Raw genomic sequence first — 22732 nt, forward strand, 5'->3', positions numbered from 1 at the left:
TGTTAGTCATTGAGGTCAGATTCAGATTATGTACGATAGTTAGGAAATTTATAGAAAAAAAGCGTAATTTGAAAAAAATTAACATGTTAAAAGTTAGATAGTGTTTTATAATAAATGCTTTATATTTTGGGGAGAAAATATTTTCACTTTTACGTGTATTTACTGCTTTAAGAGCATTTCTTGATCACGGCAGTGCAGTGTCCTTGGCAGAACACAAAGCCTCCCTCCATAACATCACACAACAACAAATCTTTTACACAAGAGCTTTGTTGTTTTTCGTCTGATGGCAGCATTAAAGAAAAGACTGAAATAAAGCCTGATCCAACTGCCACATTACATCACAGTGCATTACTATAAACCTTTTCTTTGATAGCTGAAATATTTTAACAACCTAATTGCACAATGTTGACTGGTCATTATTGTTTTGTTTGTACCAGACAAGAACAATTGTTTGAAAAGGAGAGACAATAGTTCAGTGAGGTCAAGGTGGCAGACTTGGCAAGTCTTGGACCATTTTTTCTGGCAGCAGTCTTAGCCATGATAGACTATTTTCAATGCAAAATTTTTAGAGTGTGACAGTATTTTCTTCATACACTACACACATACTGTATTTTCTTATTTCTTGTAGACATATGGCATCTTCGTGCATACTGACAGTTATGCGCGTTACATATTTTGGTGCTTTTGGAATAGAAAACAACTTGTCTGTATATGTTCTATTGGGAAAATAGCTGTGCATAGAAAATAAATATGGTTAAACATTTGATCTTATATTTCTCTTTTATCGTGTTAACCCTCTTAATCACCAAGCTACTTTTAAAATCCATTAAAAAAAAATGATAGTTGCCTAATTTTACTTCACCGGACAGAATGTTTTATGTATTGTTGTGCACTGGCGACCTAATTAAATAAAACTATTGTATTACAATATCTTCTATCTATTTCTTTTCAGTTATATTCTTTTAGATAATTTGCATAGTTCTGATTTATTTGTCTTTTTTTTACCACTTGTGTTTAGTTAAATAAAGTAGGGTTCACCTTTCTTCAAGCTCAAATAATATGAACAACTCCATTTAGCGCGCGAGCTGACAAGAAAAACTACAACTACCAGGTGGACACTTCGCTTCCGGTTTACGGTTACCACGGGAGACGGAGGGAAGCTCCAGCCTCCGAAGCGCCGAAATCTGCCAACACACGCAATAAAACGTCGAATTTAACCGTTTTTCAGTATTTTTTTCCAGCAAAAGTTATTTACTCTAATCGCAGTCAGCCTTTGAACTTGCGATGCCGCAGAGTTTTGAACGTCCCAGCTGCAACTTGTTTACGTGTTTATCGTCGCGCATGTGCCGCTAACTGCTAATTAAGAGGCTTCCACCACCGGCATGTTTATTTACCTCAGCAAGAAGGTGAGTGCTCAGACATTTATGGGGTCCGTTTAGGGTCGCGGTGTCGGTTAAACAACTTGTCCCCCCTTTCCGTGTCACGCAGATCGCGATTCCCAACAGCATCCATCTAAAATGCGTCTCCTGGAACAAAGATCAAGGCTTCATCGCCTGCGGAGGAGACGACGGCCTCCTGAGGGTACTCAAGCTCGAGAGTCAGACGGGTAAGTCGAAGGTGTTGGAGCCGAGGCGCTAAATTAAGTTTAGTGTTGAATCAGTTTCTTCTCCCTGCTCGTTTTCAGCCATAAAAATGTATTCAAACTTGTCGTTGTGCAAGTAGAAATGGTGCCGCTTTGCCTGCTCTCTCTGTTGGAAAGACTTGTATGCGAGACCTATGATAAACATGAAACACCGTGACTAATACAACTATAGAATGAATACAACACTGATCATCTGATTCATTTTTTTTTTTTATATCAACAGATGATGCCAAACTCAAAGGCCTGGCTGCACCCAGTAATCTGTCAATGAACCAGACTCTGGAGGGACACAGCGGTAAGTTACATTGAGCCTTCACCCAAACCTGTTATTATTATTATTGGATATTCGTGACAAGCAGCGTCCACAAAAGGAAGGACAAGTCTTGTCAGTGCACAGACCCCAACGCCAGCCAAAGGAATATTATCCCTTGTATGTCATTAACACGTCATCATCACCACACATGCAGGCGCAGTGCAAGTGGTCACGTGGAACGAGCAGTATGAGAAGCTGACGACGAGTGACCAGAATGGACTTATCATCGTGTGGATGCTTTACAAAGGTGATTAGTGCAGTCAAACTGAAATACAGGTTGCTTTATAATAAATGTTTTTTTGTTTTTTTTTAATATAATATAGATGTTTGTCTTTGTCTCCTCCAAAGGTGCATGGTACGAGGAGATGATCAATAACAGGAACAAGTCAGTGGTGAGGAGCATGAGCTGGAACGCCGACGGTCAAAAGATCTGCATTGTGTATGAAGACGGGGCGGTCATCGTTGGATCTGTAGATGGTATGGAATGATTACAACAACAACAACATAAAAATCAATAGATAGCATCAAATCAGTAAGGCTCCCTTTAACAATGATCGCTTTCTTGCTGTGCTGGGGAAATAGATGTATAATAACAGTCGGATAACGACCTTGTTTTTGTAGGAAACCGGATTTGGGGAAAGGAGCTGAAGGGAAGTCAGCTTGCTCATGTGGCGTGGTCCCCAGACAGCAAGATCCTCCTCTTTGGCATGGCCAGCGGGGAAGTACAAATCTATGACAATCAAGGAAACTTCATAGTGAGTGTGCATCCTTTCGTTAAATAGATTTGTCAGCACATTGTATTGGCAGTGCAAGTTAGTCATTTGCATGATTAATCGGATTGTAGGTGTCCTGCGATGGTTATAAGAACCATTCAAATAACAAAAAACAGGCACAGAAACATTGGATTAAGTAAGAGTTATAATGGAACATAACAGTAATTCATATTAAATCAACATTACAGCTACATTAATAAGAAAAATGAGTTGTAATTTAACGGACGCTTATTGATTTTACGTTAGTATGTTATCTTGTGGTTTGTTTCAGATGAAATTGACCATCAGCTGTCTCACCAACGCGACTGGAGCTGTCAGCATCGCTGGTATCCACTGGTACGCAGGAACTGGAGGATACATCGAGCCGGGCTGTCCGTGTCTGGCCATCTGTTTTGACAACGGAAGATGCCAGGTCATGCGCTATGAGAATGATGAGAGTAAGCAACCAAAAAGATTTGAAATTTGTGTTTATATTTCAACGTTTGCACTCAAATGAAATGTTTGCTCATGCTGCTGCTCCGTGCTCCTGCCTTTTTCTACAGACCCAGTATGTATTGACACTTTGATGAATGTGATCAGCATCCAGTGGAACCATTGTGGCAGTGTGCTGGCGGTGGCAGGTTCCCTCAGAGCCTCAAATATGGAGAAAGAATTCAACGTGGTGCAGTTCTACACACCATTTGGAGGGGTAAGGGTGGGAGATTTCTGCAGGGCTTTTAGAGGTTAGATAAGACATTCCTGGGATTCTTTTTTCTATTTAAAATGAGAGACTTTGCAGTTGAAAATGTATGTACTATGTTGACAATTGATCTTTTAAAGACAGAAATTCCAGCGAGTTGTTGAGTTTCATAGCTGCAAAGTGCTCTTAGCTGCAAGCTAAAGCTCTTCAGGCCAAATTTGCCGGAATAAATTGGAGTGAAAAGTATTGTAACCCTGTTGTGATTCAATCCAAGTCATTGATTTCATGACTTCATGTTATTATAAGTCTGTCTGGACTTCTAACACAGTATGTTGCGCTGTTTAGTACAATAATCAGTAATCCTCACAGTAATGTGGCAAACAGCAACAACATGGTAAGTGCACACCACCTATGTGACTGAATCATGAAAGAAGATTGTTCTCCGCAGCAACAAACAAAGAAACAAACCCAACACACCTAATTAGTTTGTCCTTTAATGTCTTTTTTCACAAACAGAAACGCACAGGCATTTTTTTCACTAAGCTCCACTTAGGCGGTCACGTTTTTCTACCCACTTGAGCTCGCAGCAGTTGGCGATATCTCTCGAGCCACACTTACCCCAACTGGGTTCTAACAATGCCGCGCAACAGTAAGAAGGTGAAATTTGTACACTACTAATGGTCTTCTGTGTTTACTCAGCACCTGAGAACTCTCAAAGTGCCCGGGAAGCAGATGTCAGGGGTTGCCTGGGAGGGAGGAGGGCTGCGAATTGGCCTCGCTGTGGACTCCTACATCTACTTTGCCAACATAAGACCAGATTATAAGGTAAATGTAGACACCTATTCCTCATACTGTCCATGTTTTTTCTTGACTTAAAAGATGCTTCGCGGAAAGAAACAGTGTTTAGCCTTTGGTTGACAAATGCTAAAACATGCTGTGCAGTTTCAAACATACGGTCTTTGTCAGGGTGGATTAACAGTTTGTCACGTTAATGAGCCCCAGTATTAGTCTGAAATAACACCTAGCAGCAGTGTTACACAGTGCATGCATGTGAGTGCCTGCTGGTCTTAACTTCTTAAACACAGATTATCTTTTCTGTAATTGGCATAATTAATTCAGTTTAGGAGAAATTTCGGGGAGTCAGAAAAAGTAAGTCATAGTGGGAGATAAATCAGAGGGGCTGGCAGAATATATCTTTCTCACAATCAAATTTCTTGTTCGTTCGTGCGGTATTTCATTGTCGTGTCACAGGCTAAACTGTCCCTGAACCTCACCTGCCTTGTCTTGTCTCCTCACAGTGGGGCTACTGCTGCAACACGGTGGTGTACGCCTACACAAAGCCAGAGCGCCAAGAGTACTGCGTGGTCTTCTGGGACACCAAAAACAACGAGAAGTTTGTCAAATACGTCAAGAGCTTGATGTCCATCACTACCTCTGGGGACTTCTGCATCCTGGCCAGCAAGGCAGACGACACCCAGCCTCAGGTACAAACACTAACGGAGAGGAGAGACAAAAAAACACAAAACAGGAGCTGTGATGTTTATGAACCACTGCAGGCTGTCTTGATCCACAAGTTACTACACTTTATGATTTAGGCTTTTCTATTGCTTTTTGAAAGATCTATACTGAATCTTACTCTACTGATTGGAGTTGGAGAAGAACAGTAGGGAAAGTACTGTCGATAATGGATATAGAGCGATCTGAAATAGCAAGGATCACAAATCTTTCTCTGCTGTCTTGCCTCCTGTTTTTCTAATTTGTTGCCACGCAGGAGGATGCTGAGGTAGAGTCTGCCAGTCATGCAAGGGTAACGTACACTCTAAAACCTCACAACCCAAAAGAGGCCCATTTGTTTTGACATGGAATTTAATACATTGACCTGTAAAATAATGTCGCTCTACTGTGTGTTTTTCAGTTTGTCCTGATTCTGTGCAACTCCATCGGAACTCCACTGGACTCAAAATACATTGACATCGGTGAGTGCATTATGCCTCTGGATATCCATTTTCATGGTCAACACGTCTTTAATGTGAGTTTTCTTCCATTGCCCTCTAAGCTCGCATACAATGAACGTAGCAATAATCTTGTGGCGCAGAAGTGGAACGATCAACGTCCTGATTTAGCATGAGGTTGGTGTATTTCTTCAAACCAGTGCGAGAGATCACACCTTGTGTATAGAGACATAGGAGTTGGCAGACAGCCTCCTGCCGCCCACAGTTACTTGATGGACCCGCAGCTTCCTATAGCAGCGAGCGCTGGTCGTCTCATACCACAGATATTCGGCCAGTGTCTTTCTGCTTGGCATGGTCCGATGTTTGCTGAGAAGTTCAGGCCAAGACAGTTCAAGGTCTGCAGGGTTGAAAGGCTCAGTGATCTGGATGGGCGTCACAGGTCCCAAGTATGTAAATAAGTAAGAGAATGAAGTTTGGGCCATCTCTGTAATTAATTGTCACTTTTTTTTTTTTTTAATTTGTTCAGATCCACTGTTTGTCACCATGACCAAGACACACGTCATCGCTGCATCCAAAGAAGCATTCTACTTGTGGCAGTACAGAGTGGCCAAGAAGCTGACTGCCCTGGAGATCAACCAAGTGACCAGAACAAAGAAGGAGGGAAGGGAAAGGTGCGTTTTCTCAGAAGCATGTATGAAATTTACAGAAAATTGGACAAATTCATCTGAACTGGCTGCAATGGTGCAACAAGTCAGCACCGGGCCCCAATACAAGAGAGTCAAAGACCTGGGCTGACCTGGGACCTGCCCATCACAATGCATCATGAAGTTTTGCTTGCTATACAGTCTGCAGCCCGCATTCGTCTTGCCTCACCTGTGGATTCTTCTGTTACAATGGCAGCCTCTTTCTTGTACAACATTTAGTCAGGACAATTTTGAAAGAATATCATAAATGTGCATCACGAGTGGCCCACAGTGGAAGTTAAAGTGCCTGTGTTTCAGATATCTGTCTCTGCACTTATAGAACTTCACTGTGCTCCTCACCAGCAGCTCAGTTAATCTCACAATCAGACGTAACATAACAAGATATCAGGAGCAAATCAAATTTAAATTTAAGTAAACCAAAGTTAAAGCAGTTTTAAAACAAGCAACGGTACAGTTGACACCTCAGTGAAATGATTCACAAGGAAAACAGCTACACTTGGGAAAATCTAGTGTGAGAGCATCATAATAAAACACTTGTTTTTTGGTTAATTGTCAAAGAAATCATACATACAGTGGGTACGGAAAGTATTCAGACCCCTTTAAATTTTTCACTCGTTTCATTGCAGCCATTTGCTAAAATCAAAAAAGTTCATTTTATTTCTCATTAATGTACACTCAGCACCCCATCTTGACAGAAAAAAACAAATGTAGAAATTTGTGCAAATTTATTAAAAAAGAAAAACTGAAATATCACATGGTCATAAGTATTCAGACCCTTTGCTGTGACACTCATATTTAACTCACATGCTGTCCATTTCTTCTGATCCTCCTTGAGATGGTTCTACTCCTTCATTGGAGTCCAGCTGTGTTTAATTAAACTGATTGGACTTGATTAGGAAAGGCACACACCTGTCTATATAAGACCTTACAGCTCACAGTGCATGTCAGAGCAAATGAGAATCATGAGGTCGAAGGAACTGTCCAAGGAGCTCAGAGACAGAATTGTGGCAAGGCACAGATCTGGCCAAGGTTACAAAATAATTTCTGCAGCACTCAAGGTTCCTAAGAGCACAGTGGCCTCCATAATCCTTAAATGGAAGAAGTTTGGGACGACCAGAACTCTTCCTAGACCTGGCCGTCCAGCCAAACTGAGCAATGGTGGGAGAAGAGCCTTGGTGAGAGAGGTAAAGAAGAACCCAAAGATCACTGTGGCTGAGCTCCAGAGATGCAGTAGGGAGATGGGAGAAAGTTCCACAAAGTCAACTATCACTGCAGCCCTCCACCAGTCGGGGCTTTATGGCAGAGTGGCCCGATGGAAGCCTCTCCTCAGTGCAAGACATATGAAAGCCCGCATAGAGTTTGCCAAAAAACACATGAAGGACTCCCAGACTATGAGAAATAACATTCGCTGGTCTGATGAGACCAAGATTGAACTTTTTGGCGTTAATTCTAAGTGGTATGTGTGGAGAAAACCAGGCACTGCTCATCACCTGCCCAATACAATCCCAACAATGAAACATGGTGGTGACAGCATCATGCTATGGGGGTGTTTTTCAGCTGCAGGGACAGGACGACTGGTTGCAATTGAAGGAAAGATGAATGCGGCCAAGTACAGAGATATCCTGGAAGAAAACCTCTTCCAGAGTGCTCTGGACCTCAGACTGGGCCGAAGGTTCACCTTCCAACAAGACAATGACCCGAAGCACACAGCTAAAATAACAAAGGAGTGGCTTCGGAACAACTCTGTGACCATTCTTGACTGGCCCAGCCAGAGCCCTGACCTAAACCCAATTGAGCATCTCTGGAGAGACCTGAAAATGGCTGTCCACCAACGTTCACCATCCAACCTGACGGAACTGGAGAGGATCTGCAAGGAAGAATGGCAGAGGATCCCCAAATCCAGGTGTGAAAAGCTTGTTGCATCATTCCCAAGAAGACTCATGGCTGTACGAGGTCAAAAGGGTGCTTCTACTCAATACTGAGCAAAGGGTCTGAATACTTATGACCATGTGATATTTCAGTTTTTCTTTTTTAATAAATTTGCACAAATTTCTACATTTCTGTTTTTTTCTGTCAAGATGGGGTGCTGAGTGTATATTAATGAGAAATAAAATGAACTTTTTTGATTTTAGCAAATGGCTGCAATGAAACAAAGAGTGAAAAATTTAAAGGGGTCTGAATACTTTCCGTACCCACTGTAAGTTTGACTTGCATCATAGGTTGTCTGTTAAATCCTTTAGATCCAGCCAGCAGGCATTCTCGGCTGATAGCACAGCAAGTCCGGTCATTCATTTGGTGATTAAATGAATGAAATTAAATATGTGACACTAAGGAGCAGATAACTTGGCTCACATAGTGCTGTCTAATTACGCATAGTTGTATGTTTGTACTCAGTGAAACTCAAGCACTAGAGATGTGTCAGCTCTTTTGATATAATGGTGTCAAAGTAAATTAAACTGACAAAAGAAGAGTCCAACTATGCGGGCCTTAATTGTTGCAGGCCCCACTGCGGCTGTATTACCAGCATTACTGGTAGTTACACCGTTGACTAGATGCCATAAGGACTGCGCAGTTGTTTAACAAAGGCAGGTCTCAGACAGTTAGAGGATGAGTAGGGAGATAGAGAGCCCATGTCAGCATTTACGGGAAGTATCAAGCAGATCGTGGAAAGTTGCAGGACCACCACCGTGCTAGATTCTGTGAGTCAGTGGGTGAAAACTTTGGGTTTACTGACTCACTGTTAAAGCGAAGAGTTTTGGTAGTGACAGGGAAATGAAAAGGATTCATTCATCTGACTGAGATACCACTGAGGTTCCAGACAGATGAATGACCTAATGTTCCTAGCACCTAGACCACAGGTCACCTCGGTGGAACTGGCAACCGTCCATCTCTCTGGCCGTCTCGCTGGTTCGCTCTCGCTCTCTCTCTCTCTCTCTCCTGCGTTCTCACTTCCTGCCTTCCTCTAGGGTCTACCACGTTGACAGCAATCCTTCTGGAGCCAGTGACGGAGCTCCAGATTTTACAAAAGCCTTCACAGTAAGAGGTTTTTTTTTTTTTTTTTAATGTTTTGTCTTACACAGACCGTGAAGCACAGAATCAAAAATCAACACTACAGAGACACTTCTGAGGCATTTCTAATGCAGCAGATAATTTTATTCTTTTTAAATCCAATGTTTTAGTGTTAGATATTTTTTTTTTTATCTTACTGCATTCAAATTAAGTACCTTTGTCACAAAATACAGCTCACGAGAACAGTCTCTAGCCTTTCTGTTCGTATATTGAATTTCTAAATAAATTTTACAAAGTCAAAATGGATGTATAGATAACAGAGTTGTAAAAATATTAATAAACCTACTGATACCAATGATAATTATAAAAAATAATTCTTTATTAATAAGCAGATCAATTTTAAAAGTTTTTACAGTGTGTGTTTCTGTTTTGTTTTAGGCAACTCGAGATCCCATCTGTTGCATTACAGCTACAGATAAGACCCTGATTGTGGTATGTACACTGCTGTTGTTTTTATATGGACCAATCTGGAATCATACAATGAATAGAAGAATTAAAAAGAAAAGTGTTCGTGTCCTTACAGGGTCGGGAATCTGGCACCATTCACAGATACAGCCTCCCAAATGTTGTTCTCATCCAGAAATACAGTCTGAACAACAGAGCCTATTATCTCTCCTTGAACTGCAATTCCAGGTAAACACTGGTTGGTGTTTTTGCTGCTATGGAATAAGATAATGTGCAAAAATCAGCTTACGCCCAATTTGTTCAGTTTGGTGTTGTACTTTTAAAGCACCGACGCATAAAACCATTATTTTCCTCAGTCGTCTCGCCATAATCGACATCGCAGGCGTGCTGACTTTGTTGGACCTGGAAGTTCGTGCCCCCGCAGACGACAGCACGGGAGACCAGGCATCTCCAGGAGATCCGTCCAAGTTTGAGCGCAAAGATGTTTGGGACATGAAGTGGGCCAATGACAACCCCGATCTGTTTGCCATGATGGAGAAGACCAGGATGTATGTCTTCAGGAACCTGGACCCGGAGGTGAGTGCTCAAGTGTGTTGAAAAAAAGTGTCAAATATAACAAATATGTCTGACTTGCAGCTAAAATGTCAACCACATTGCCGTATCGTTACTAAGTAAACATTCTTTCAGTCTAAATGAGATTGTTGCACTTATTTATTGTATTTTTTTTTTTAAAACAGGAACCCATCCAAACATCTGGATACATCTGCAACTTTGAGGACCTGGAAATCAAATCTGTCCTGCTCGATGAAATCATGAAGGTACACTTTTGAAACAAGCGCGCACAATCGCACTAATATTTATAAATGACCAGTTATGTTAATAACAGTATATCTATTTTACTATGGTGTCAATTTATTATTTTATTTTCTATTTAAAATATTTGATTTTATCACCTTCATCATTACCTTACAGGATCCAGAGAGGCCAAACAAAGACAACCTCATCAACTTTGAAATCCGCTCCCTGAGAGACAGTCGCACACTGATTGAAAAAGTGGGCATCGATGACGCTTCACAATTCATAGAAGACAATCCTCACCCAAGACTCTGGTAAATGCAAGTTGTGCCAGGATTTTAGTGAAGTATTTCATGCCTTATGCCTTAAAGCAGCAGTGTGAGCACTTTTTCTTTTCTTTTTGTATCTGGCTGATCTGTCAGTGTCTTGCAGGATCCCTCAAAATCTGGCCCTTCCTGCTCTAGCAGTCAGTTACAGTCTGTGACATAAAGATAACCTTTATGGTCACTTCAGGGAGTTATAGAGTCCAAGAATCCCTGAGGTTATTCCAGGTGGATTAATAACTGACAAATGGGTCACTTTATGCAGCGCAGTAGCTCCATTCATGTTTTAATCTACTGTACATGATGTAAAGAAGGATATATGCACACACTTTATTCCATGCAGCCCCGCTCGATAGCAGCTAACCCGTCTCTCTCTCCACTGCGAACCTGTCAGGCGTCTGCTGGCTGAGGCAGCCCTCCAGAAACTGGATCTGAAGACAGCTGAGCAGGCCTTCGTCCGCTGCAAAGACTACCAGGGCATCGGGTTTGTCAAGCGGCTGGGCAACCTGCAGAGCGAGCCCATGAAGCAGGCCGAGGTGGCGGCTTATTTCAGCAGGTTTGAGGAGGCCGACCGCATGTACCTGGATATGGATCGCAGGTATAGTAGGTCCTCGTGGTTCCGTTCATGTTTGCTTTTCTTGCGTTTATTAGTTTTGACGTCGGTTTCATCTGATGGCATGAATCGGGTCTTTAGACGTGATGGTTGACAGTGGACGTGTCTTGTCTCTACAGGGACCTCGCCATCAGCCTCAGGATCAAGCTGGGAGACTGGTTCAGTGTGCAGCAGCTGCTCAAAACCGGTTCTGGGGACTGTGATGACGCTCTGCTCGAACAGGCTTACAATGCAATAGGAGACTACTATGCCGACAGACAGAAGTGGTATTGGATTATTGTTTACCCTTTCTTTTTCTGGTTGTTGGTGTATTAGTGCATTCCATATAGAAACAATGTATACCTTTATTTGAAGTTTACTTTTATACTATTAATAAATACAATATTCATTTTTCAAGGGTCGATGCAGTGCAGTACTACCTTCAGGGTCGTAACCAGGAGCGGCTGGCAGAATGCTACTATATGTTGGAGGACTATGAAGGCCTGGAAAGGCTGACCACCAATCTGCCAGAGAATCACAAACTTTTACCGGTGAGCCAGATGTTCAGGTTTCACCAGATGTTCAGGTTTCACCAGATGTTCAGGTTTCACCAGATGCACTGTAGGTCTTTGACATTCTTTCCGGGCTTCACGTAGAAGCCGAGACGTCGATAACTCTGAATCTGTGGCCTTAAATAAAGCCATTTCTGCGTCACCTCTTCTACTCCCGATGTCCATGTTTGTGTCGTAGGAGATTGGACAGATGTTCGCCACCGTGGGCATGTGCGAACAGGCCGTGAGCGCCTACCTGAAGTGCAACCAACCCAAAGCCGCCGTTGACACGTGTGTCCATCTGAACCAGGTGAGAGACAGACAGAAAAACCTGCGGCGCCACAGTTTTCCGAGCGACACTCTGACCAGCGTTCCCTCCGGTGATCTTCAGATTTAACACAGTTTGATAGCTTTGGAGCGCAGCAGTCAACCTGACACGCTCCCACGCCCGTCCTCTCCCTCAGTGATATTTAGCCCCGAAGTGTGAATGCTGCTCTCAAACTCTGCTCTTCCAATGTAAATTTTAACATTCGGCTCCTTCTGTTCTCTGTTCAGGAAGTACTGAAAAAGAGAATGAACTTTTATCACATAAGTAATGTAGGCTGCAGTGGTTGTAATGTGTTAAAAGTCTTCAGCCACAGCCAGCTGTACTTTTAAAGGATGTTAAATATGGGCTGTAATTAACCCTCTGTTCATCCAAAAGTCAATGTCATTAGCTCCTAATTTCCATCCTTCAGGCCAGTTGCCCCTGCTGTGTTAATGCTAACTAAAGGAACAGGCTGTCAGCTGTTTCCACTTGACCTTTCTAAAAAATACAGTCTTCTCGTGCTATGCAACTCTTGTGCTGTTTGAATGCTGAGAGTTACATTCCAAACAGATTTACACTGAAAGCTACTTTTCTAACAGATACTGCATTTAAACCGGGAAATGTGATGTTTTTATCATTTGATTTTTTTTGTGTGAACTTTTTGCTTACAGTGGAACAAAGCTGTGGAACTCGCCCGGACCCACAACATGAAAGAGATCAAATCTCTTCTTTCCAAATATGCCACGCATCTTCTTGAGAAGAATAAAACTCTAGAGGCTGTGGAGCTGTATCGGAAAGCTCACCATTTTCTTGATGCAGCCAAACTCATGTTTAAGGTAGGCTTCGTTTTTTTTTTTTTTTTTTGTATTTTGACGAGCTTCCTGAAACACAAATGTTTTTGTGGCTTCTACGTTTAGATAAAGAGCTGTTTTCTTCAGTAATACATCCGAATTTGAACTGAACTAAAGTTAGCTGCTGATAACTGAAACATACAGTCGCTTCAAAAAGTATTCAAACTCCTTCACTTTTAACAGAAGGGAAAATTCCCATTTGGCAATGTCCCACTAGTGAGTTGAGAGTGTTCACAAACAGGTGACATGGCAGCCCCTAGAATATGTGCTCTATTTCTGCTGTCAGATTACAGATAAGTGATAAATAATATAAACCGAGACAGGGATGAAATGGAGCTCAGGAGGTCAATTTATTTGTACACGTTCTAGACGTTTGGATGTACTGCTTGTTTTTAACATTTAACACAGCCAGGTAGGCTCGGCTAACTAAGGCTGGCGATTTCACCTCAGAGCAAGTACATTTTTTTTTTCCTTCCACCACCAGCGCTGCCATGTGAAGTGATGTCAAACCTTCTTCTTGGAGCTCTCAAAAAACCTCCCACTTTCCTAGCGAGATATTCAAAGTTCGACAGGCATTCAGGTGTATTCACCCACTTGCAGCTCAAAACTTTCCCAGTTGCTCACGAATGCACCATTAGAAAGGCAGACACCCGTGTACATAAAGCTCTGATAATTCACTCTACCTGACAGGACAAAAACTAAGCCATGATGTCCAAGTAATTCTCTGGAGAATGTAGCCGTGTCACTGAAACTATTTCTGAAGCTTTGAGTGTTCCCAGGAGCACAGCGGTCACAATGATTGTGAAATAAGATCCGTTTTAAACCACCAGGACTAGTGGTGTCCATCCTGTCAAACTGAGTAACGGAGCAAGTAAGTCCTCGGTCAGCGATGTGACCAAGAACCCAGCAGTCACTCAAGAGTTTTAGAAGTTGATCATCTCAGTGTCACTCCGTCAATCAGGACTTTATGGCGGAGCAGCAAGACGAAAGCCACTCTGACTAAAAGGCACGACGACGTTGCTTGGAGTTTGCCGCACAGCATTTAAAGGACTCTGACAAATGAAGATAAAGAGTCTCTGTTCTGATGAGTCAAAAAGCGAAGCATTCAGTCACAACTCAAACACTCAAAAACCTCAGCAAAACCTGAAACTGCTGCCAAAGTGGCCTCTGCACAGTAATAAATTAAGATTGAGAGGTTAAGATTTGAATACATTTGGCTAAATATCAGATTTTCACTTTGTCGTGATGGGTTTACTGAGTGTAGACTGAATTGTAAACTTAATCAAATATTTTGTTTGCAATGTAATAAAGAGCGCAAAAGGTTTAGGTGTGGCTTCTGATTTGCAGATAGCAGATGAGGAGGCAAAGAAAAGGACGCGACCTCTGCGGGTGAAGAAGCTCTACGTGCTCGCAGCTCATCTTGTCGAAAATTACCACGAGCAGGTGAAGACGTCACAGCAGAGCAAAGCCAAAGGAAAGAAGTCTGAGGTAATAAACTGCAGTGCACTATACAGTACACACGCTTCCCAATGTCTTTAGTGTTCTATTTTGCATTAATAAAAGGTTTTAGATTTGTTTTTTGAATTCTACCAGACATAAAAAAAAATTTTTAAAAGTAATGATTGTACTTTAAATGTATGGACTGGCATCCTTGTATGCTGTATTCTACGACGTGCTGTACACATGTTGTGTCATTTGCTTGTGATTAGGCAACATTTGCACTTGCCGGCCTGCTTGAGGAAGATGCAACCTCTGCAGACAACCGTATTGTGGACAACTCCTGGCGTGGAGCGGAGGCCTATCACTTCTTCCTGCTCGCTCAAAGGCAGCTGTACGAAGGCTACATGGAGAATGCCATGCACACAGGTAATCTAATAATGAAATAGGAGGCAGTGTCTTCTGGGGCCTAAGTGAGAAGTCAGAAAATAGACCAATCGATCGGCACGGAAACAAAGAAGAGTCAATTCGGATGATCAAATAATTGTTCCTAAAAGAAAAAAAATGCTAAATATTCCCCGTTTACTGATCTCAAGGTGCGGGAATTTACAGGTTTTTTTTTTTTTTTTAAACACTACAAAGTGAATATATTTTGCTTTTGTACTGTTAGTCATGAAAACGCTTTTGTGTAGATTGTGATCCTTTTTTTTTTTTTTTGCTGGTGTCTATAATATTTTTTCAACTGAATTATTTAATTGTGGGGGGAAAAAACAAATTATTTTTTAGTTACAGCTGTTTTTTTTCTGACCTACTCAACAAAAGGATTTGACCAAAAGAGTTGTTATTCTGACTAAAGTGATCATTCTCTTTTTAGTATTAAAGCCAGATCACAAGATGTGTTGTTGCCCATTGCTTTCCGAACAGACTTTTGCACTAGACTGGTGTTTAATGTGTTACAGTATGTGTAGCTTTTGATAAGAATATATCATAAGTATCACATGAAATTAGTTACCTTTTTAACAACGGTATAACTAGTGACGGGGCGGCTGGGGGCCTAGAAGCTGTAGGGGGTGGACACCGTTTCACTAATCAAAGTATTGAGTCAACACTCCTGAAAAACACACAAGCAATTTCTATTGTACCTTGTGCACTTTGGGTTTTGAGTCCTAATTTATTTATTCTTATTTGTAAAATTTGAAAATTAATAGGATTTCAATCCATCACGTACGCCTATTTAATTTGATTTCTTTATTCTCAAAATGTACAAAATGTACAAAGTGGGAATTGTGTTTGTCTACGAGCGTCCCTGTATCCTCCCTGACATTTGTGATGTGTCACGTGTGTGGGGCGTCGCTTCCAGTTACAGAAATGATTAAAACTAGAGGAAGTACCTGAATTTATATTAGAAATGAAAAGAGTGGATCCCGGTGTCAGTTTCAGTTTAGGATTCTTCTGCCATCTACTGTTAGTAAACTGCATTAGTGAGCCACAGCACCTACAATCCCTGTATTCTAATAGTGAAGACAATGCAGCTTTATTTGTCATCACTGATGATTTATTACTAACTGGGTCTAAAGACTCCAGTGCTGAATTTTTTTTTTTTAATTCGTATTAACCCTCTCAGTGTGCGATATAATCTGATCAAAAGCTTCAAACGTTACCACAAACTGAACTTCACTCTTATGCAACTTTCCACGTAATATTTAAACAGCCTGATTACGTCGACAGTTTTAAATCTTGATAAATCGGCAGTAAACCACGTTTATTTCTCCGTCGCCAGGACTCACTGGCAGAGACCGCAAAAATTACAAAATTAAACGGGTTGGATTTGTATTAGAGAATTCGATGTGGCTGAGACACTAAAATGCTTCAGTGCTGTTTTAATCAAGCACGTTATGATGCCATACAGCGTGCAGGAGTTTGACTGGAATGGGGAACCATAGATGGGCGTTTTACAAATCAATGCAGAACACGACTGATGCAAAACTGTGTTTTCCCTGCATATTAGGCCCATACTTTGTTTCGTTGTGGTACCACGACATTTATAATCATCTCAACTGAAGCATAACAATCAGAATGAACACGAAGTGTAAAATACCCCAGAAAAGGATCGATTGAAAATTGTCATGAATAGATTTATTTTTTTTTCACTTTGGTTATAACTGGAACTGTCCAAAATGGAGTAAATTCCCAAGTCTAACTCTGCACTGTATATTCCGTTGCATTTTAAAGCCCTTCACCTGCGTGACTACGACGACGTCATCCCTGCAGTGGAGATCTACTCGCTGCTCGCCCTCTGCTCCACGTCCAGCCGGGCCTTCAGCACGTGCTCACAGGCCTTCATCAAGCTGGAGTCCCTGGAGAGTCTGGACCCTGAACAGCGGCAGCTCTATGAGGATCTGGCCCTGGAGATCTTCACCAAGCACACCCCGAAGGACAGCCGCACGCTGGAGCTGAACAGGCCATCAGAAGGGTGAGGGCCCCACCGATCAAACTCCTACCTCAAACACTGATGGGAGGCTGCCCCCACGTCGTTGGACGTCATTAAGGGGAATGGTTTTCAGCAAATTTTGCATGATGTCTGTTTAGCTCAGGAGATAAATACGAAAGCAGAGAGGTAAATCAAATACACTATTCAACATTCTGTCTGTGTGGAGGCCCAGAGAGGCTGCTTTTGACTTTAGAGGAAGGAAGTAACAGTTTAATTCTCCACAAACCAAACTGCAGCTTTATTTAACAATGTGTTACTGGCCCGTTGAATATGTTGTTAGAAGAATAATTCTTCTTACGCTTACAGACTAAATGTGGAAGTAGAAATGTGAATCATTAAGTAGAAATGTGAATCATTAATGACTCAGAGCCCATGTGTAATTAGTGCAGTAATATACTTCAGTTATTTCAAAACAAATATTTGTGTCATTTGTACAGAATGTGTTATGTTGTTTTGTGGAGGTGAAGTATATTACAGAATTGCTCTCAGTCTCCTAAACTGGCTACAAAATGAATATGCTAAAAATGGATTCATAGTGAGTAAGCAATAAACAGTTAATAAATAGCACCAGAACCAGGAACACTTTGGTGTATTTATTAGTCTCTTAACTAATGGCCACAGTTCAGAAGCTCCTTGTCCCATTTACTGCTAAATATATTTCCTGAAATGACTCAAACCATTTCTGTTCTTCCCCTTTTTAGGACAGAGGGGAAGTTACCGACATCCATCGTGACGGGTCTGCCGATCCAGGACTACCAGTTCTGGATGTGCAGTGTGTGTAAACACTGCGCTCTGGAGCTGGAGATCAGTAAATATAAGTGCTGCCCGCTGTGCCACAGCGCTGTAGCCAGAAGCACAGAACTGCAAGACTCATGACACTTTTTTTTTTTCAGGCAGAAAAGGATATTTTAAACAAAAATATTATAATTTACTTGTGTCACCTTGTTCAATGCTAAAAAGTTCTTCATATATTTTTGGGGTAATTGTGGACCGGGCGAGTTAGAGGTGGTAACAAAAACAAGCACCTGAACTCGCATATGTGGTGTCACATGCAAAACATATATTCAGCTCGCTTCAATTTATGTATCCTTAATAATTTACTTAAATGTGTTTTCTTGTCCTTAAAATACACCTGAATTAACAGAACACCTTTATAACTATTTTTACATTGAAGTCAGCCGGCGGTAAATAAATATGGTTTGGAAAACAGTTCAAAATGTCTGCGTTTTAATATGCTGATATTTTAGTGTCATGCTGCGTTGTTGATTGGTTGTATGTAATTTAGAAAATCCTCTTATACAAATGATAACATGACTTCCACTCAATTTTTCCACCAACTGGTCCATTTGAACATACAAATCAAGACCCACACCCTCAGCAGTGTGTAGACAGTTTGTAGGAGCGCTTCAGTACATCCACCAGATGAAATCCCTCATTCTGTGGTGCTCGCCGCCTTCCTGAGGTCAGACATGGAGGAAAGGGAAACAGTGCTTCTATTGTGGGGTTAATTCTTGGTACGTGAAAGGCCATTTTCAGCTCTTTACACATTTTCCTCAATTCAGATGGTTCTGAATTTTTTTGTATTTATTTAAATGGAATAGGCCATCGACAGTATGTTAAATAATTCATTAAAAAAACCAGAAGTGTCAGAACATAACTTTACTGGATTAAATGTAAAACTGTATACTGTCCTTACAGCTCCGTCATGTCACCCGCGTCTAATAGTCTTCTGCCATCTACTGTCAGGAAATTGCACAAACAAGCACATTGAAGCACAGGAAACAGTCACTGTATGAAGGTTGGCTTTCAGGTGTTGTTCTGTTAAGTATATTACAGGGAACATTTCCATAATCAGGTCGGGACTGCAGTGCTAGCTGATCACATTACTGATGTTCATAATGCTGAAGACCCTGTGGGTGAGCCAGCAGGCTCATTTGTTTGATGAATGATGACTTTATCTTTGGCTTGGACGCATTTATTTTTTTTATTTATTTATTTATTTTTAAACTTGGATGAGGATTTGCAACGTGTTATCAAAATTCAATGCATTCTACATCACATTAAGGTTATTCATTTATAAAGGAACACTTTATATCATGGCCTCCTGTTTAATGTGTTTTAAAAAACACACACAAAAAAATGCTCCTCACTGTTGTAACCCATGTACAGTCTATCGATAAAACACCATTACATAAATGTTTTAACATGCACGTTTCCAATCCCTTATAGCTACTAAGTTGTAAACATGACATTCACTTCTAAGAGCTTTATCCCCACTACATCTTTTCCAGCTCTCCTGCACACTTTCATTGCTTGTACCGGTTGACCTTTCAATACTCACTCCATCATCTCCTGTCATTTGGCCTCTCATCTGCTATCACACCAGAGAATTATAGTTTTTAATTTGGCAATCCCTAAAATTAGAAAGTAATATTCCACCTCTCCTTTCTTGTGCTTATCTTCAATCTCTGTCAAATTCATATTCCATTACATTCGTTTCATTTGCCATTTCCATCTTGTTTATTTAGTTTTTTGTTTTTTTTATTGCTTTATACACCTTTTAGCTTTGTGATGGTAGGTCTGCAATTAATTTTTTTTTTTTCCATCTCACTTGAAACCAAAAGCCAACAAAACCCAGAAAATACCCACATAGGTGAAAACAGTAAAAACAACAATCAGGCCGCAGAGAATAATGTGAGCACGGTAACACGTGAAACATAAAAGTTGAACTCCTGACAGCCTGTTAGATGGGATGAAGGTGCCATCATGATGGTCTGGAGCTGCGTGCCGCCCTGCGCACGACTCGGAAACGGCACCGCACCGCGCCACTGTCCCGTTTCACCTACTGTCCACTGCGCAATGTACACGGTATGCTCTGGACTGAGCAAAGTAAACAGCGACGGGACGCAACGCAGCAACACATGGTCAGGTGAGCTGCTCTACTCATTTCTTCCAGTTGTTGGGTCAATGAGGCGTGTAAAACAAGAAACTGCTGGGTTATTATTTTGTCCGTTATTTTAGAAAAAAAAAAATTGCTGCACGCGTTAATTAGCGCATTAAATATCAGGGGTTTTTTTTTGGTCACGCTTTCAAGTTGTTTTCAGAGTCTTTATTGCAGCAGAAACGTGTCAAATCTGACCTTGGCTGGCCATTTCCTGCAGTTGGAAACGCTACAACACCGTGCGTAATACAATACAAGTAAACCCGGTGCGACTGGTTTTTAGAGCGACAAGCTGGAGCGACAGCAGGTATTGATGCCTGTTCATCACTCAGCAATTTTATAAACATCAATTTTATGCTCCAAAAAGTTGGACGCTCGGTTTAATAAGCCAGTCCTTCTTGTGATAATGCTTAGGTGGCTTTCTGCTGCGTTTCTTTCACATCTAATTAAAAAAAAGTACAATATAATATAACTTGCATGCAAATGTATCCCATATGCAGTGCTGTCCAAGTGTGCAGCAGATGTAACTTACGACACAAATGTTACAGAGCACGTCATTTGATCTGTACAGTGTAAATAAAAAAAAAAATCCTCAGGAAGTGATGTTGACACTTCCACATTCCAGTGTCACAGAAACCCAGATGCAACTCGATACTTAATGGCACCGACGTGATGCTCTTCAATGTGATCAGATGACACGCAACGAAGCGTGAGGTGTTCTAATTTCGGTTCGTTTGTTTGCAGGCAACGCCGCCTCTGATTTTCTGGGAAGAGCCTTTTTGCAGCTTCATCATGGTGTACGGCAAAATCCTCCATCAGCCCGAGGATCGCTTCATTAATGTCAACGTCGGAGGTTTCAAACAACGAATGGATCACACTGCGCTCAAACGATTCCCGCAGACACGGCTGGGTCGCCTCCTGTGCTGCAGCTCCAATGAAGCCATCCTGGAGCTCTGCGACGACTTCAGCCCCTCTGAAATGGAGTACTACTTCGACCGCAACCCGAGGTTTTTCTGCTACGTTCTCAACTTTTACCTCACCGGGAAAATCCACCTGGTGGATGGATTGTGCATCCTCTCATTTTGCCAAGAGATCGAGTACTGGGGCATCAAGGAGCGACACCTGGACTGCTGCTGCACCAACAGGTTCCATGAACTGATGGAGCTTGCCGAGAACAAGTGCTGGGATCGGAGGAGTGATGAACTGCAGCTGCCCAGCCCGGGCTCTTCCATCGAGGAGCTGTCGGTTTTGGAGGACGACATAGAACTGTTTGAAGGCTCCCGGTGTGCAAACGTCCGCAGGAGCATTTGGATGCGACTTGAGAATCCGGGCTTCTCCACCTCAGCCAAAGTGATGGCCGTGGTATCCCTGAGTGTGGTTATCGTCTCCATCGTAGCCATGTGCGTGCACAGCATGCCGGACTTCCATCAGGTGGGTCTCGATGAAAACGAGATTGAAAATCCAGCGCTGACTTTCTTTGAGAACGTCTGCGTCCTGTTCTTCTCTGCGGAGTTCATTCTCCGTTTGGCTGTGGCACCGTCAGCCAGGAAGTTCTTGAGCAGCCCTCTAAATATTATTGACTTACTGTCAGTTATGCCCTTCTATGTCACTTTAGTCCGTGACATCATGAGCGAGGGTGGGAACACAGACCTGGGGAATGTCGGCAAAGTGGCGCAGATCTTGAGGTTGATGAGAGTGTTTCGTATTTTAAAACTGGCTCGACATTCGGTTGGCCTTCGCTCTCTCGGTGCCACAATGCGGCACAGCTCACGGGACGTGGGGCTGCTGGTGCTTTTCCTGTCTGTGGGCATTTCCATGTTTTCTGCCCTCATTTACTTTGTAGAGAAGGAATCTGAAGAGTCGGAGCTGCAGAACATCCCCATTGGCTGGTGGTGGGCCACCATTAGCATGACTACGGTCGGCTACGGGGACACCTTCCCTGTTACTTTAGCTGGGAAGCTGATAGGAACTCTGTGCATCATCTGTGGGCTGCTGATCGTGGCTCTGCCCATCACCAACATCTTCAATAGGTTCTCCAAGTTCTATCAGAAGCAAAGACACTTGGCTCTCAAGAGAAACAATAACTGAAACCTCTCCAGCAAACACAGCTTTCTTCTGAAGAGTCCAAGAACAAAGCGTCAAGAACTCTCAAGTCATTCATCGCGCACATCTCCTGAGAAGTATTAGCAGACACACAGGCGACAGTTAAAAACTCAGGACGAGGTTCAACATTTTCCATGAGCAAAGTCAAATGCTCAGCTGCCTAATAAACTGCATGAAAGTAATCAAGCATGTCCACAATTACAGTAGAACAGCAATTACAAGGAACAGTAACTTCTGCATACTATGGGTTGGAAAGCTTACAAAGGACAGTTACGGGATTATTTATTTTATTATTGTCGTTTATTTTATTTACAGTGAGCCAACACACCAGACAAGTCAGTCACACGGTAAAATCTATTTGAACTTGGATATCATTAGCTACTGCATGTTCATAACAGACCAAGCAAGGCCGGGGCACCAAAACCCGCAACTACGCTGAAAAGACCACTGGTGGGTTTTATTGCTTATATATTAAACTTTGTATTTGTTAGCGGAGAATAAGTAATTGCTTCTTATAAAAGTTACAAAAGTATAACATTTATTCTCTCCAATTGGACAAATTCATTCAAATTCAGTTTTTCCCACCATCTTTAAAAAGGTGTTTTAGACATGACGCAGCATTCTGTATTCGTCAGTTTCCTTCGCCCGAGCCCGTCTCCAGTCCCACCACGCTGCTGCAGTCCTCATCTGCTATCGATCCATGCGTCATTGTGTCGTGTCGCTTTTGTGTTTTTTTTTTTTTCAAAATGCTTTTAATTGCTTCACCCAGCGAGAGGCTTGGTGGCGTTTGCTCGGTCGTCAGTG

At 42.0% G+C, this 22732-nt stretch overlaps 2 protein-coding genes across 4 annotated transcripts; both read left to right on the forward strand.

Moving 5' to 3' along the window:
• Positions 1-1150: 1150 nt before the first annotated feature.
• On the forward strand, positions 1151-18093 carry wdr35 (WD repeat domain 35). 3 transcript variants are annotated; one of them, XM_069160926.1, is made up of 28 exons: positions 1151-1406; positions 1489-1606; positions 1866-1937; positions 2110-2202; positions 2304-2432; positions 2577-2710; positions 3000-3165; positions 3271-3416; positions 4107-4232; positions 4706-4891; positions 5179-5214; positions 5323-5383; positions 5886-6030; positions 9030-9099; positions 9511-9564; positions 9656-9765; positions 9894-10113; positions 10275-10355; positions 10510-10646; positions 11050-11253; positions 11388-11534; positions 11666-11798; positions 11998-12108; positions 12777-12941; positions 14304-14444; positions 14666-14822; positions 16626-16866; positions 17586-18093. In XM_069160926.1, the coding sequence occupies exons 1-28, from the start codon at positions 1383-1385 to the stop codon at positions 17758-17760; spliced, it is 3582 nt and encodes a 1193-aa protein (XP_069017027.1). In that variant the 5' UTR covers positions 1151-1382; the 3' UTR covers positions 17761-18093. The 3 variants fall into 3 exon arrangements, with proteins under 3 accessions (XP_069017027.1, XP_069017028.1, XP_069017029.1); XM_069160927.1 differs by lacking the exon at positions 5179-5214; XM_069160928.1 differs by lacking the exons at positions 1151-1406; positions 1489-1606 and having other exon boundaries at positions 2279-2432.
• A 2524-nt stretch (positions 18094-20617) lies between these two features.
• Positions 20618-21913, forward strand: LOC138205084 (potassium voltage-gated channel subfamily S member 3-like). Its single transcript, XM_069160742.1, has one exon. The coding sequence runs from the start codon at positions 20618-20620 to the stop codon at positions 21911-21913; it is 1296 nt and encodes a 431-aa protein (XP_069016843.1).
• Positions 21914-22732: the final 819 nt, after the last annotated feature.

This window comes from Embiotoca jacksoni, unplaced genomic scaffold, assembly GCF_022577435.1.
Source record: "Embiotoca jacksoni isolate LCO1_2020_lvr unplaced genomic scaffold, fEmbJac1.0.p SCAF_27, whole genome shotgun sequence".
In the NCBI taxonomy this organism is placed as follows: Eukaryota; Metazoa; Chordata; class Actinopteri; family Embiotocidae; genus Embiotoca; species Embiotoca jacksoni.

What these genes read in the sequence shown, in the direction of transcription:
- LOC138205084 (XM_069160742.1), top strand. Translation starts at nt 20,618, where the DNA reads ATGGTGTACGGCAAAATCCTCCATCAGCCCGAGGATCGCTTCATTAAT.
- wdr35 (XM_069160926.1), top strand. Translation starts at nt 1,383, where the DNA reads ATGTTTATTTACCTCAGCAAGAAG. An exon ending in GACTCTGGAGGGACACAGCG is followed by an intron (nt 1,938 to 2,109) that starts GTAAGTTACATT and finishes CCACACATGCAG; the next exon opens with GCGCAGTGCAAGTGGTCACG. An exon ending in TACCTGGATATGGATCGCAG is followed by an intron (nt 11,254 to 11,387) that starts GTATAGTAGGTC and finishes TTGTCTCTACAG; the next exon opens with GGACCTCGCCATCAGCCTCA.